The sequence below is a fragment of the Phacochoerus africanus genome, chromosome 15 (genome assembly GCF_016906955.1).
Source record: "Phacochoerus africanus isolate WHEZ1 chromosome 15, ROS_Pafr_v1, whole genome shotgun sequence".
NCBI classification, from domain to species: domain Eukaryota; kingdom Metazoa; phylum Chordata; class Mammalia; order Artiodactyla; family Suidae; genus Phacochoerus; species Phacochoerus africanus.
The window spans coordinates 91,105,640-91,119,624 of NC_062558.1; the positions used below are offsets into that span (position 1 = coordinate 91,105,640).

At 35.7% G+C, this 13,985-nt stretch overlaps 1 protein-coding gene across 3 annotated transcripts in view; it reads right to left on the minus strand.

Annotated features, from left to right (window-relative positions):
• Nucleotides 1-13,985, minus strand: part of PARG (poly(ADP-ribose) glycohydrolase) — a 141,728-nt gene that overhangs the window by 16,988 nt on the left and 110,755 nt on the right. For all 3 annotated transcript variants that reach the window (XM_047762746.1, XM_047762747.1, XM_047762745.1), the window contains exons 14-16: nt 12,310-12,388; nt 10,648-10,756; nt 496-601 (exon numbers count right to left, since the gene is read on the minus strand). In XM_047762746.1, coding sequence (XP_047618702.1) covers nt 496-601; nt 10,648-10,756; nt 12,310-12,388 — 294 coding nt within the window. The remainder of the gene's footprint in view (nt 1-495; nt 602-10,647; nt 10,757-12,309; nt 12,389-13,985) is intronic.

Sequence of the window (13,985 nt, forward strand, 5' to 3'; positions counted from 1 at the left end):
GTCCTTGCCCCTCTCTCATCTGCTAGACTGTAAACTCCAAAGCAGGGACCACATCTTATTCACCTTTGTATTATCAGGGCCTACCAAAATGCCTCGAGCATGGCAGATGTCCCATAAGTTTGGTATGTGAATGAATCAGTCAGTGAAATGGCTCTGTCCATAAAAATCAGTTCTGTGAAGGAATGCACTTATGTGGGTGCTTTGGTTTTTAACTTTAAGGTCATTGTGGCCTCTTTCCTCTCTCTGTTCAACTAGATACTGGGTCTGATAAGTCAAAGAGATAAGTGACCTCTGCAGCGAAATAGTAAATAAAAATAAGAACTCCTTTATACATAATGTGGAAAAAAAAAAGGATGGTGTCGAATATTCTTTTCTCTTCCTTTAGATCTTTGTGGTCTCTTCTTAAGACAGAACATTAGAAATCCAGTTTCAAGAACTTAACCATTCTCCTTAGTCAAATACTATTATCCTTCTTATAACAACTGCTTTACTCACCTTTTAATCTGGCATCGCCCCCAAAGGCACCACAGCCCCAGTTTCCAGTTGCCACTGCAGAAAGATTCTCTGAAGAAACTCCAGGACGAAGAAATCCACAGTAAGCCTGTAGGATGAAAGAAATATCAAAGCATGTGAGTGACTAGATACTAATAGTATTTTTGACTGATGTGCTAGGATCAATACCCATTATCAAGCTTATGTTATCTCTCTTTTTTTCCCAGAGGCCAAAGTGAGAGAAAAAAAGAAAATCCTGAGATTATACAAGGAAGAGAGTAAGAAATGATCAATTATAATATAAATTTCTTTTGATGCTGGGCAAATCAAAGCCCTTAAACCAATACAGGTCTCAGTTTCTTTTTCCAGTTCAAATAAATATAAACGGAAATATCAGAGATACTTCAGGAATTGATGGGATCCCAATTACAAACTACAAAGGATTAAAGGGAAGAAAGGTGTTTAAAACACTTTTATTCGAAAAATTTTATTACCATTTTTTTTCATTAAGGTAAAGAGTTATTTCTATCATGCTTTCTCAGCACTCTCTCCCTCTCTGAATTATTAGGACTAGATTTATAACTGTGATTAGTTTTTAAATGTGTTTCTTACCACTGAAATGCTTATGCAACTATATATAAAATGAGCAAGCAACTACATGTAAAAGGGATTCCAATACCTAGTTACAAAATAACCTTTAAGATCCCTTCCGGCTCCAAGATTCTCTTGTTTCATAGCTCTATTTTAAGCTAGAATATTTTATTTTATTTTATTACTTCTTTGGCCGCAGCCACAGCACATGCCAAGTTCCTGGGCCAGGGACTGAAGGTGAGCTGACAAAGAGACAACGCAGGATCCTTAATCCACTGTGCCACAGCAGAAACTCCTAGAGTATTTTAAAATTTGCCAGTAACCTGAGAAAGTATAATATATCCTGAGCATGAAAGCTAAGTATTAATTAAATGAACAGCTCATTTTATATATGAGAGGACTGCAGTTCCCAGAGTTTCTGATTTCTTTTTCTTTGCTGTCAGGCTCGTTGGTCTTTCTGCCTCCTAAGGGTTCTTAGTTTTCTGAAACTATCAGACTATATTAAGAGGTTTAATACAATAGCAAAGCAAATCTCCCATGGGCTTTCTCAAGTACCAAACAAAGCCTAAAATATAGGTTGTGTATAATCATAAATAAAATAAAAAGAATGATCTGTGGCAAATGTTCTCAGAGAAAAATCAAGGATAAAGAAAGATGCTTCTATGAAACTCACACATAGAAATACAGTAAATTGCTCTCCGAAGTTGCTCCAAGGTATTAAAATTTATTTTACATACTGTCTGGATAGATTAACAAGGCTATTCCTTCCACCCCCTCCTAGGCTGTAAATCCTGACAGATATTAATTATAAATTGGTACCAGACCATTATTCAACGCTGTGGTACAGAGCTTACACTAGAACTCACAAATTACCTGTATAATCAGATGCATAGAGCTTCTGAAAATCTCTTTCAGGTCAAAACTATCAAAGAGCTCAATTTTTTTGAGCAGGTTCTTGAAAGATATAGCGTCTCTGCCTTTATCCAACAAGGGGGAAAACAGATTTTCTCTCAGAATAGACATAACTTTGCCACTTGATTTCCTGTCAAATTCTCCAAACATGTCTAGACGAAGAGGAAGATTTCTTAGCCTGCCAGTTTATGTTGTCTCTGTTTTATACCTTCAGAATGGTTTTAGTCTCATCTACACTGCTGCCTCTGCATATATGGACTAACTGTTCTTTTTTTTTTTCTGTCTTTTTCTAGGGCTGCTCCCGCAGCACATGGAGGTTCCCGCCGGCCACAGCCACAGCAACGCGGGATCCAAGCCACGTCTGTGACCTACACCACAGCTCACGGCAACGCCGGATCCTTAACCCACTGAGCAAGGTCAGGGATCGAACCTGCAACCTCATTGTTCCTAGTCAGATTTGTTAACCACTACGCCACGAAGGGAACTTCTGGACTAACTTTTCTTTAATGAGCAAAAATAGCTTAGTGAAACTAAAGCCTAATGACAGAGAATTTGAAATATTTCTATTAGAAGCAAAATCTAACCAATTTTACTAAATGAGTATTAACCAATTTTATCTTTTTTAAAATGTGTCTTAAAAACAGCTATAACAAAACCCAAAACTATACCACTGAAATTAACTGCATTTGGTGTTTTGATGAAATAAAATCAAAACTTTTAAAAGGTACTCAGAAAGAAATTAAATGATATAAAACACTTATGTAGTTAGCTATAACAATAACTATAAATGATTAAATACAAAACTCTAAAACTGAAGTATAGTTGATCTAAAATACTAGTTTCAGTGGTATAGCATAATGACTCAGTATTTTTATAGATTAAAATTAAAAGTTATAATTCCCTGTGTTATATAATATAACCTTGTTGTTTATCTATTTTATACATAGTAGTTTGTATCTCTTAATCCCATACCCCTAATTTGCCCCTCTGTCCTCCCCTCTCTCTTTGGTAACCACTAGTTTGTTTTCTGTCTTGCATATGCATTTGTTTGTTTTATTTTTAAAATTCCACATATAAGTGGTATCATAAAGTATTTGTCTCTGTCCAATTTATTTTACTAAGCATAATATTCTCTAAGCCCATCTACATCGCCACAAAAGGCAGAATTTCATCCTTTTTTTATAGCTGAGTAATATTGCTTGGTTATATATTGATTGTATATTATCCATTTGGCTGGGCAGCACACCTGGACTGCTTCCATATTTTGGCTATTTTTACAAAAAAATTCATTTATTCAATTTAAACCAACCATTTCCAAGATAAGAAATAAGAGAGAAGCACTAAGGTCCTCAGAGTCCCCTTTATAGGGACAACTCCTGTTTCTCTCCCTTCTCCAATAACAAAAGGGATCCCTCACATGCAAGAGACCAGGGCAGAGCCACTAATCAGAGTAGCAATTGAGCCTCTTTAGTAAGAAACAAAGATCAGATAAGATCAGAGACCTCAAAAGAGTTGTCAAGTTCTTACTTCATAGGGAAAATACTAGGAATTCTCAAAAGCCACTTGCTGGCAATAAATTTTCCCCCACCCAGAGCCAGAGCACTTGAGAAGATTAATCAGAGCTGTAAGAGTAAAAGAAACCCATTTAGTTACATCCTGACCTGACATTCACCTATGACAGTTATTTATTTTTACTAATAAACAACTTTAAAAAGGGAAAAAGAAGAAGCATTCATACCTTAGGACAGTAAGTAGAAGATACCAATAAACACTCATATCTCAGAATGAGTTTTGATGAGAAGGAAAGAAGAAAGGGAGGATGATAAAGGTAATTTCGGAGTCCTGAAGGTTTAAAAGGTTAGCCTTGAGAAGCAAGAGACAGGAGGAAAACACTGTTATCTAGTTAAAACCTAGAGCCCAACTGAGAAGTGGTAAAAATAGAGATGTAGGAAGGAAGGCAAGAAAGTGAAAAGGGAAACAAAAAAAACAGCTGTAGAAATCTAGTTCTGGGCCTAGGAAATAGATGGCATTCAGGGGAATAGTTTGTACAGACATCCATGCACATGTGTGCATGAACACACACACATTTAAGAACATCTCAGGTTTCAACACCAATTTTAGCACGCCTAAGTAGATATAATTAAACTATGTACTTCATTATAATGTAAGCACATCATGCTGTTTGCTAGATTAATAATTTAACAATTACTGTTCCTAAAGAGTTGTTTATATGAACAAATCTACCATACTGGTCTAACTTAAATTAATACATAGTTGGTATTGATAATGATTTTCTGATGTTTTAGAATATCCTGATTTCTTAAAAACAAACATAATATAAAAAGTTCTTTAAGAATCTTTTGGACGAGAAGAGTATTAATTAAGAGTCTTAAAATTATCCTTAGATTCAGTAACAACAATTTTATAGATTTCCTCTTTTTAAAATTTCTTCTTCTTTTTTTTTAATGGCTGCACATGCAGGATATGGAAGTTCCCAGGCCAGGGATTGAATCCAAGCTGCAGCTGCAACCCATGCTGGAGGGCTGCTGCAACGCCAGCTACTTTAACCCACTGCACTGGGCCTGGGCCGAGGCGTCAAACCTGTGCCTCTGAAGTGACCTGAGCAACTGCAATCAGATTCTTAATCCACTGTTGCCATAGCAGGAACTCTTAAAATTTATTTTATTTGGTTAAATAACCACTATAAAAAGATGTTTACTACATTATACATAATAGAGAAAGATTCTGGACCACCTATTAGTTCAAAAACCGTAGCCAAGGCCTAGAATAGTAATCCAACCAATTTTATGGCCATTAAACATATGATTATGAAGATTATTAGAAAGTATGAAAAATACTCTTTTTTAGGGCTGTGCTCGTGGCATATGGAAGTTTCCAGGCTAGGGGACAAATTGGAGCTACAGCTGCCAGCCTATGCCACAGCCACAGCAACACAGTATAGGTAACTTTTGAACACTTTTTTTTTTGTTTTTGTCTTTTTGCCTTTTCTAAGGCTGTACCAGTGGCATATGGAGGTTCCGAGGCTAGGGGTCTGATCGGAGCTGTAGCTGCCAGCCTACACCAGAGCCACAGCAACGCAGGATCCGAGCTGCATCTGTGACCTACACCACAGCTCACGGCAGTGCCAGATCCTTAACCCACTGAGTAAGGTCAGGGATCGAACCTACAACCTCATGGTTCCTAGTCAGATTTGTTAACCACTGCGCCACGATGGGAACTCCTGAACACATTTTTTTTTTTTTTTTTTTTTTTTTTTACTGTGCCAGTGGCATGCAGAAGTTCCCAGGCCAGAGATCAAACCCAGCAGGGACAATGCCAAATCCTTAATAGCTAGGCCATGAGGGAACTCCTAAACACAATTATATGAAACTAAATATTAATGTGGAAAAAACTACAAAAATAAATTATTTGAAAAGTAAAATTATGGTAGTTTGTCTTTAATTATAACATCAGTAAATCGATTTTGCTTTTTTAAGACTCAAGATAAAACGAAAGCACTGTGCAGGCCTTAGTTTCCCCATGTGTGAAATCAAAGATTATTTAGATATCTCTTTGGTTATTCTGATTCTATAGACTGAACAACTTAAAGGAAAAATCACTAAAAATGATACATTTTGAAGTAACATTCTTAAAAAGTAAAGTGACACATACTTCAAGAAAAGACTATAAATGATCAGTTGAACATCTTTGAAATATCAGCAGCAAATACTGGTTTTGTTAATCAAGCTCTGACTTAGTAACAACTCCCTTCCAAATTTAGTGATAACAACATCAACAAAATAAATCAATTTTTAAAAGGTAAATGTTGGCGATTTCCTGCCTGGGTGGTCTCTTCGCTTTGTTAAATTTCTCATCTGGAAGACTCCATGAAATATATTCAGTATTTAATCTTACCTGAATGAATCTAACATGGCCAAATACAACTTTCACAGATGATTTCCTTCTTCCCTTGCCAAGCTTTCTGCCACTTTTGCAAGCTGGAGTCGTAAATCTTTCCAACTCAAAGATAATTCTCCTCTAGAATGTCACCCAGCTGATCTCTCACAGGATTAAACATTGCATCACAGTATCAGTTAGATAAAAGGAGACTGATTCTTCCTTTCAAAAAACAACTCTACTTACAGGTCATGTGGGTCTATTGGGATAGGTGAAGGCTGGATGCACCCCACTGTTTCTGGAGGTAATAAAGTACATTGTGGGATTGTTTTTTCAATTATTATCTCGTGAGTAATGCCTGAAAGTAGGAAACAGCCCCCTAGAGTTCAGAGATCCATACTCAATTCTGATGGTGAAAACTGCTCTACACTTCATTTGGAAAAATTGAGTTTTTCTATTCCTGGTTACTTTCTCTCTGGCATACAAAAAAAAGTAGCACTGTACAAGCCATCTCTAAAGTGATTTAACATAGACTTCTGCTTTAAACTTAAGTTTACAAAACACAGAGAGATGTAGAACATTTAATGTACTGTTCTCTCCAAGCTCATTTACTGCTTTTTTTCTTTTTCAATGAAAGAATTAGAAGAGCAAATGTTCTGGAATATAGTAGTGAATGAAACAACATTTATCATATGCCACCCCATGTGCCAGGCCCTGAACTAGGTGGTTTTTTTTCAATGTCAGCCCATGTGTTGATGGAAGGAACATTTTCCATGTCTCGTAGGAATTTAATGAATAGTTTGGGGAGAAAATCCTAAAAATTTCTTTGAAAAAGTACATCAAACAGAAAAAGACTAGCAGTCTGCACAAAGTACAGGATTATACCTGGAAGAGGAGAGGTTACACAGGCATATTTCCTTATAGGAGATGATGTGTTAACCAAATGCAGGGAAGAGTCTTAATAATTTAAGAATTAAACAGGTGAGAAGTCTAGAAAGATAGACCTACGTATAGTAATCTCTATAAATATATAACATATGTGTAAAGAGTTACACTTTTAAAAAGTAAATTTGAAGGCAGGGGAGCCTGGATGGAAGTCCTGGTTTTGTCACTGCCTATGTGACCTGGGGCAAGTATTCAACACCCTGACGCTCAGTTCGCTGTTCCTAAATTAGAGATAAATATCATATCTACACCTCCCTAGCTGGTTAGGATTAAATCAGACATCACATTTAAAGTGATAGGTAGATTGCCTAGCATAAATAGGAAATATTTAATACCAGCAATTACTCTTACTCTTGTCATTTGTATAATTTTTAAAAATTTCTGGAGTTCCTGTTTTGGCTCAGCAGGTTACTAACCCAACTAGTATCCATGAGGATGTGGGTTGAATCCGTGGCCTTGCTCAGTGGGCTAAGGATCCAGCGTTGCTGTGGGCTGTGGTGTAGGTTGCAGATGTGACTCAGATCCTACGTTGCTGTGGCTGGCAGCTACAGCTCTGATTTGACCCCTAGCCTTCCATATGCTGCAAATGCAGTCCTTAAAAAAAAAAAATTCTACTTGCATTTGACTGAAAAGAATCTTTAATGAAATACAAACTAGACTTAATTGCATACTGACAGAAATTATGGCAGGTTAAAAACAGAGAAGTGGATTACTATACATTAAAAATCCATCATCTGCTTCATATGGTGTCATCTGTTCTGCACTTGAATTGACACTGGACTTACTGGGTTTTATTTGGCACCTGAAGAACATTTAGGAAATATCCATCAATTTGTGACATTTTTAGTGACTTGAGATAATGTGTTTATATCTAAAAAGTTTATCTTAAAAACTGCATTAGTAATATATAAGAAGTTTATTTAATCATTGACTAATTCATTTAATAACTATTTTTACGAAGTTCCCATAAGCAAGGCAGTGTGCTGGGCACTGACTAACTTGAATGAAATAAAACTTCTGTTGCCAGGTTATTTAAGATGTTCTCTGGTGGCCTAGTGGTTAAGGATTTGGTGACTCGCGTTTGAGCGCAGGCCCAGGAACTTCTGCATGCCATGAGTGTAGCCAAAAAAAAAAAAAAAAAAAGTGCCTTTTTTCCCTATAAAGTGTGTCCCATAAGGATTCTACACTGTATAAATAAATGTTTTTCAGTGTTAGTAATACTTACAACTAACTTAACCTATTAACATATGCCAAGGCTTCACATCTTTAAAATTTCTGATGTCTTTGAGGATGGGAAACTGAAGGTTAGTGCTATACAAGCAAATGTAGAGAACATCAATTAGTCATGCGGAATTAAAAAAAGAAAACATTTATTTATGTCCAGGATTATCTTTCTTAAAGATCATATTTGTAGATAATTTCTAAAAGTGAATGATTTAACTCCTACAAGAAAGTATCTGTGGGAATACAGATGTTATCCATTTTAAATAAAGGGTACTTTTAAATGTGTTAATGTATGATAATGATTAAATACATTTCCTTTTCATACACTTCTCCAAACTTTTCATATACTTCTCTGCTATAACAAAATACCACAGACCGAGCGACTTAAACAACAGACATTAATTTTCTCACTTTAAGTTCAAGATCAAGGTGTCAGCATGTTTGGTTTCTTTTGAGACCTCTCTTCTTGGTTTGCAGATGGTCACTTTCATGCTATGCCCTCACATGATCTTTATTTTGTGGACATGCACCCCTGGTATTTTTTGGTATGCCCTAATCTCCTCTCTTATAAGGATATTATTTAGATTGGATTAGGGCCCTCCCTGGCATCATTTTAACTTAATCACATTTCTATACATTCTGACCTACTGGGGTTAGGGCTTCAACATATGAATAGTGAGTGGTGGATGGGGTGGGGGAGAGACCTACACCTACTGTTTATATAAATGTCTTCTAGTATCAAAGACCATGTGACAGATTCATGTACATGTGTTTAATAAATAACATCTGATGAAAAACAAAAGACAAATCTTATTCTATTTGATATGCTATATAATAAAAACACCAGTGCTTGGAGACAAGTGGTTTTTTTTTTTTTTTTTTTTGTCTTTTTGTCATTTCTAGGGCTGCTCCCACAGCATGTGGAGGTTCCCAGGCTAGGGGTCGAATCGGAGCTGTAGCCACTGGCTTATGCCAGAGCCACAGCAAAGCAGGATCCGAGGCGCGTCTGCAACCTACACCACAGATCAGGGCAACGCCGGATCCTTAACCCACTGAGCAAGGCCAGGGATCGAACCCGCGACCTCACGGTTCCTAGTCGGATTCGTTAACCACTGAGCCACGACGGGAACTCCAAGGAGACAAGTATTTTAAGGCAAGAGCTTAGAATAGTGAAAGCAGGTTCGCATTTAAAAGGTACCTAACATAAAAAAAGACATTCCTAGGTATCATAAGTCAGATAAAAGAGAGAGATTATAACTGCTGATATATTAAAGAACAGTCTTTTTGGATAGCTTTTCTGAGGAATTATTTTTTTTTAAATGGAAAACATATAAATTCAACTTTGGAAAATCATGCATTTGCTCTTCAAACTTTATGAGATTCCTTTGAGAACATTAAAATAACCTAATAAATTATATATATAAATCATATTTATATAAATGTTCAACAGTAAATTAGATTCTCAAGTACATTATGATGTAAGATAACAAGTGTAATTATATTCAAAATATCTACCAAGTTTTTAAGTGTAGTAAAAGCCTTTCTGGATCATTTGGCTCTTTTACTAACAATAATATGAAAAGGGAAGGCGCTTGAGCTGGGATAAACAGAGCACCACAGAGAGGCCATTCCTATGGTAAGAGGCAGGGAGAAGATGTGAGGATGATATGCTGAATGCCACGCATACCAACCCAAGGCACTCTCAACCCTTACAATGGTGCCCCCAGCCTGATGTCATTAACAACTTTACATAGGGATTGGTATATGCAATCCCTACGTAAACCATGCAAAACTACACAACTCATTATCTTAATAAAGAATTTCAAAATCAAATCCTACTCATGGGAATTAAACAATGCTTTTTGGAATTGGGTCAATCTTCTCAGCTGTGAAAGTAATTTGAGGAACTAAAGAAAATGTCAACTATTTTGGTGAGGCCTTTTCTGTCTAGAGAATAGATAGAATCAGCATTCTGTTGAATGAGTTTATTTATCATGGTTAACAGTAGTAAAAATTTGAACTAACAATAGGTCTGGCTCATTTTTATATTCCTGCAATACAATAAAAAGAAAAAAAGAAAATGATTATTGGAGACAAAACTAAGCAGCACAGAAAACCATAGATGCTATGATAAATACGTCAAATTACCGATTAAAATAATTTACACGTGAATCTTACCTGTAATAGAAAAATACTCATTAGACATTTATGACTTATCTCTTTTAATCCTAACAGCATACCTTGTAGAGAAAATGTCACTGGGTAGGTCTGAAAAAAACTTGCAGGATTCATTCATTTATATATGGTTGTACGATGATAGTGTTCCAAAGCAGCTAAAAGTACTTGATGAGATAAATGCATGTGTAGGGCTTAATATCAAGCAACAGTCTATCTGGCATCAGTAATCAAACAATTGCAAAATGGAAAGTACATCCTGTACAAGCTGACAGACCCATTAAATCAGGAGAGCTGTGGGCAGACATACTGACACGGCAAGAATTACCAGAAAGCATTAATTTCAGCATTAATAAAATGGCAGTAAATAGATGATAGCTGCCAGATGAAGTAAGAAATAAGGTTACTGGCCTTGTTAAGCTCGCGTCTGATTTTCTCAGGCACGAACTGGTCGAGGTAGCGTCTGAAGTGAAGGGCGTCAATGGCAACAATTTCAGTGCCTCGTCGCTGCCAATCGTCTCTGGGGCAGGACAAAGGGGGGAAGATGAGGAACAGGGAGAAGCACTCACAAAATAAAACCCTCACAGGGTTAAAATATTAAAAACAAACAAACAAACCAGTGGCTAGTGAGCTCAGAAAATCAGGAGGGCAGAAAACACCATTTTAAGATTTCAAGGCTGCCAGGCATTAAACAGTAAAATGAAAAATTATTTAGACACAATAAATAGAAGGTATTATAAACAGATACATCATTTACAGTGAGTATCTGAGGCTAATAGATTTTGGGGTGGGGGTGCAAAAGGAATTTAGTTCTTTGTTTTCTTCTAACAACACAGCATTTGTATCTTGACAAGAGCTCATTCCTCCTTTGTTTTGAAAGACCTGCTCTAAGTCAGTGAGTTTATAATATCGCCATATATTGTCCAAGTACTAATCCCAAGAAATCAAGTTCTGTTTAAAAAAAAAAAAAAAAGGGCAGGGGAAATAATTCAATACAAAATTCTACCTACTGTGCTCAATTGCTGATTGTGCAAAGCTATTTTTAAAAAGAGAGATCGAAGCAAACAATAACACTTTGCCAATGGAAAGAGGAAGGCCTGGATAAGATGGTGATTTTTTAGAAATATGAAATTCCAAATATTTCATCTCTTTATAAATGTGCATATATCGATATGCCAGCCAAGTTTTCACACTAAAGAATAGCAATAGAAGCTTTCATATTACCCTGTTTAAGTATCAGAAATTAAACATCCACATAGATAACTATTGTAACCACACATTTTAACCAAAACAAAGGAAGAGACTAAGGACTGGACTTGAGATATTACAAAAAATAAGTTGTATGGCTACATGGGCAATAGCCGATTATTTCTGTTACAATGGCTCTTTTGCATTAACACACACACACACCCCACACACAAACACACGTTTTCTGTAAAATTTATCTCTGGTAAACTAATTTGATGGGGAAGCAAAAATGTCAAAGCGTAAAATACATTTCAGTAAGAAACAGGAGACAGTAGCAGCAAAGTTCACCATAGGTTCTGCTGTCAACTGTTTTGAGGCATTAGACAAACGATCCCAACAGAGGCCTCCCCTACTTAATCTCACAGAAGTTAAAGATAATAAGCTGTTCAAAGGCTTTAAACTGTGATTAGAATCTATTCTAAATAAGTATGGCCTCAGAAATTAACTTCCACTGACTGGTTACAATTAGCAACTGAAATACCCAGAGCGCTGTGCCTTTCTTGTTCTTAGTTTAGCCATTTGGCATCTCTTTCTCTGTTCTCCCCTTTGGTATAAGGAGACAGTAATACTGTTTTAACTCCTAATGAACTTGTACTACTGAATTTTTTAAAAAATTAAATTTCTAACAAATTTCTAACATGTATTACATGTATGACTAAGTCACTCTGCTGTACAGCAGAAACTGGCACAATATTGCAAATCAACTACGCTAGTTAAAAAAAAAAAAAAAAAAAAAAAGAAGAGATGGGAAAAAGAGTGAACCAGGGTCAAGCCCACATTCCTTAGCTTTTGGCCATGTGATACTATAGTCGGAAATGAACTCACCTTTCACTCCTATCTTCATGGCTCCGGGCCCAACGATATGTTTCAGCATAGCCTGTGTATTCGCTGTACTGTTCAGTACCTGAAATAAATAATCTGCCACTATTATTTTTCAGAAAAGATTTCTGAAAAACCACCTTCCAAAGAGCCTTCGATAATAAACAAACAAAGCACCCCTGGCCTGAATGACGTATTAGTTCCCATAAAGAAATAAATGATGCCTCCAAAAGCCACTGTTTATCATACAGTGAATGAATGTCCCAATTAACACAGAAAATAAAATACTCTATCATATTCATTTTTTTCCATGAGGAGCATATAAAGACTATTTTATAAAAGTTCACTGTCTTCAATGTCAGTAATTTAATGGTATCATTTAGTTTGTATTGTTGAGAAAAGATATTTTACATAAAACACTTCCTAAGAAAAATATCATTAAAATTAAATCTAGGATTTGCCTATCAACAGGTAAGGTACTTCAAAGGGCTTTTATGAAACCAGGATATTATGCATGAGAAGCCTGGGAGGGAAAAAAGCACAATTAATATTCATCTGATGAGAACATGTACCAAGCTTGGCACATAACTCAGATTTCTATTTCATGGGACCTGGACATATCAAAAGGGATGATGTCAAAAGTATTCTACTATATAAATAAATATAGCTTATTCCAATTCCTAGGGTCAACTCAATAATTACTTGATTGTATAAGAATCAACAAAACAGTAAAATTAAAAGCTAAAAACCTTGAGCAAGATATTTCAGATACATATAAAAAATACATTGAGAACTATGAACAATATTTTTAGTACAGTTGACTCTTGAACCACATGGTTAAGTTTAAATTGAATGGATTCCCTTACACTACAGATTTTTTTCAATAGTAAATATTACAGTACCACACAATCCACAGGTGGTTGAATCCACAGATGCAGACCCCATATATGAAGGAAATGCATATTCATAAGGCCAACTATAAGTTATATGATTCTCAACTGCACGGAACATGGACACCCCTAACCCTCATGTTGTTCAAGGCTTGGCTGTACAACTGCCCTACTTTTGCCAGTAAATAAAATACAAGCAGACTAACTCTTTCAGGTAGCCGAACTACTATTTGTTAATAAATGATTACACATACAATAAAGGTCCAATACTGAAAATATTTATGACAAACAATATTCAGGGGGAAAGGACTATAGAATACATAGCACTTAGAAAATATAAATTTATAAAAATAGAGAACATATTTAATAAAAATAAAAAGATAATATCAAATCATGCTACATATAAACTGTGTAAGTTCTTTATCTAAAATCAAATTAATTTCATCTTGGGATCAGGTTAACTTCTTGCATGTTTGCTTAAACAACTCTAAAGCTTTTGTACATGAAGAACAATAAATGTTCTAGTCAAGATCACTATGGCCTCTATATTTAACTAATCAAGTTTATAGAGAGGGAACAGAGGAACATTTTAAATGCCACCAAGAAGATGTAATCAGCAAAATTCAGACCTTGAAAAATTCCACAGAACCAACAGTCTGGGTTGCGACAAAAAGTAAGGAAAGAGAGAGTAACCTAAAAATTAAAAGAAATAAATACGAAAACAATAATCATAAGAAAGTGGGAGCAGTTATATTAATATTACAAAACAGAATTCAAGTTGAGGAGTATTAT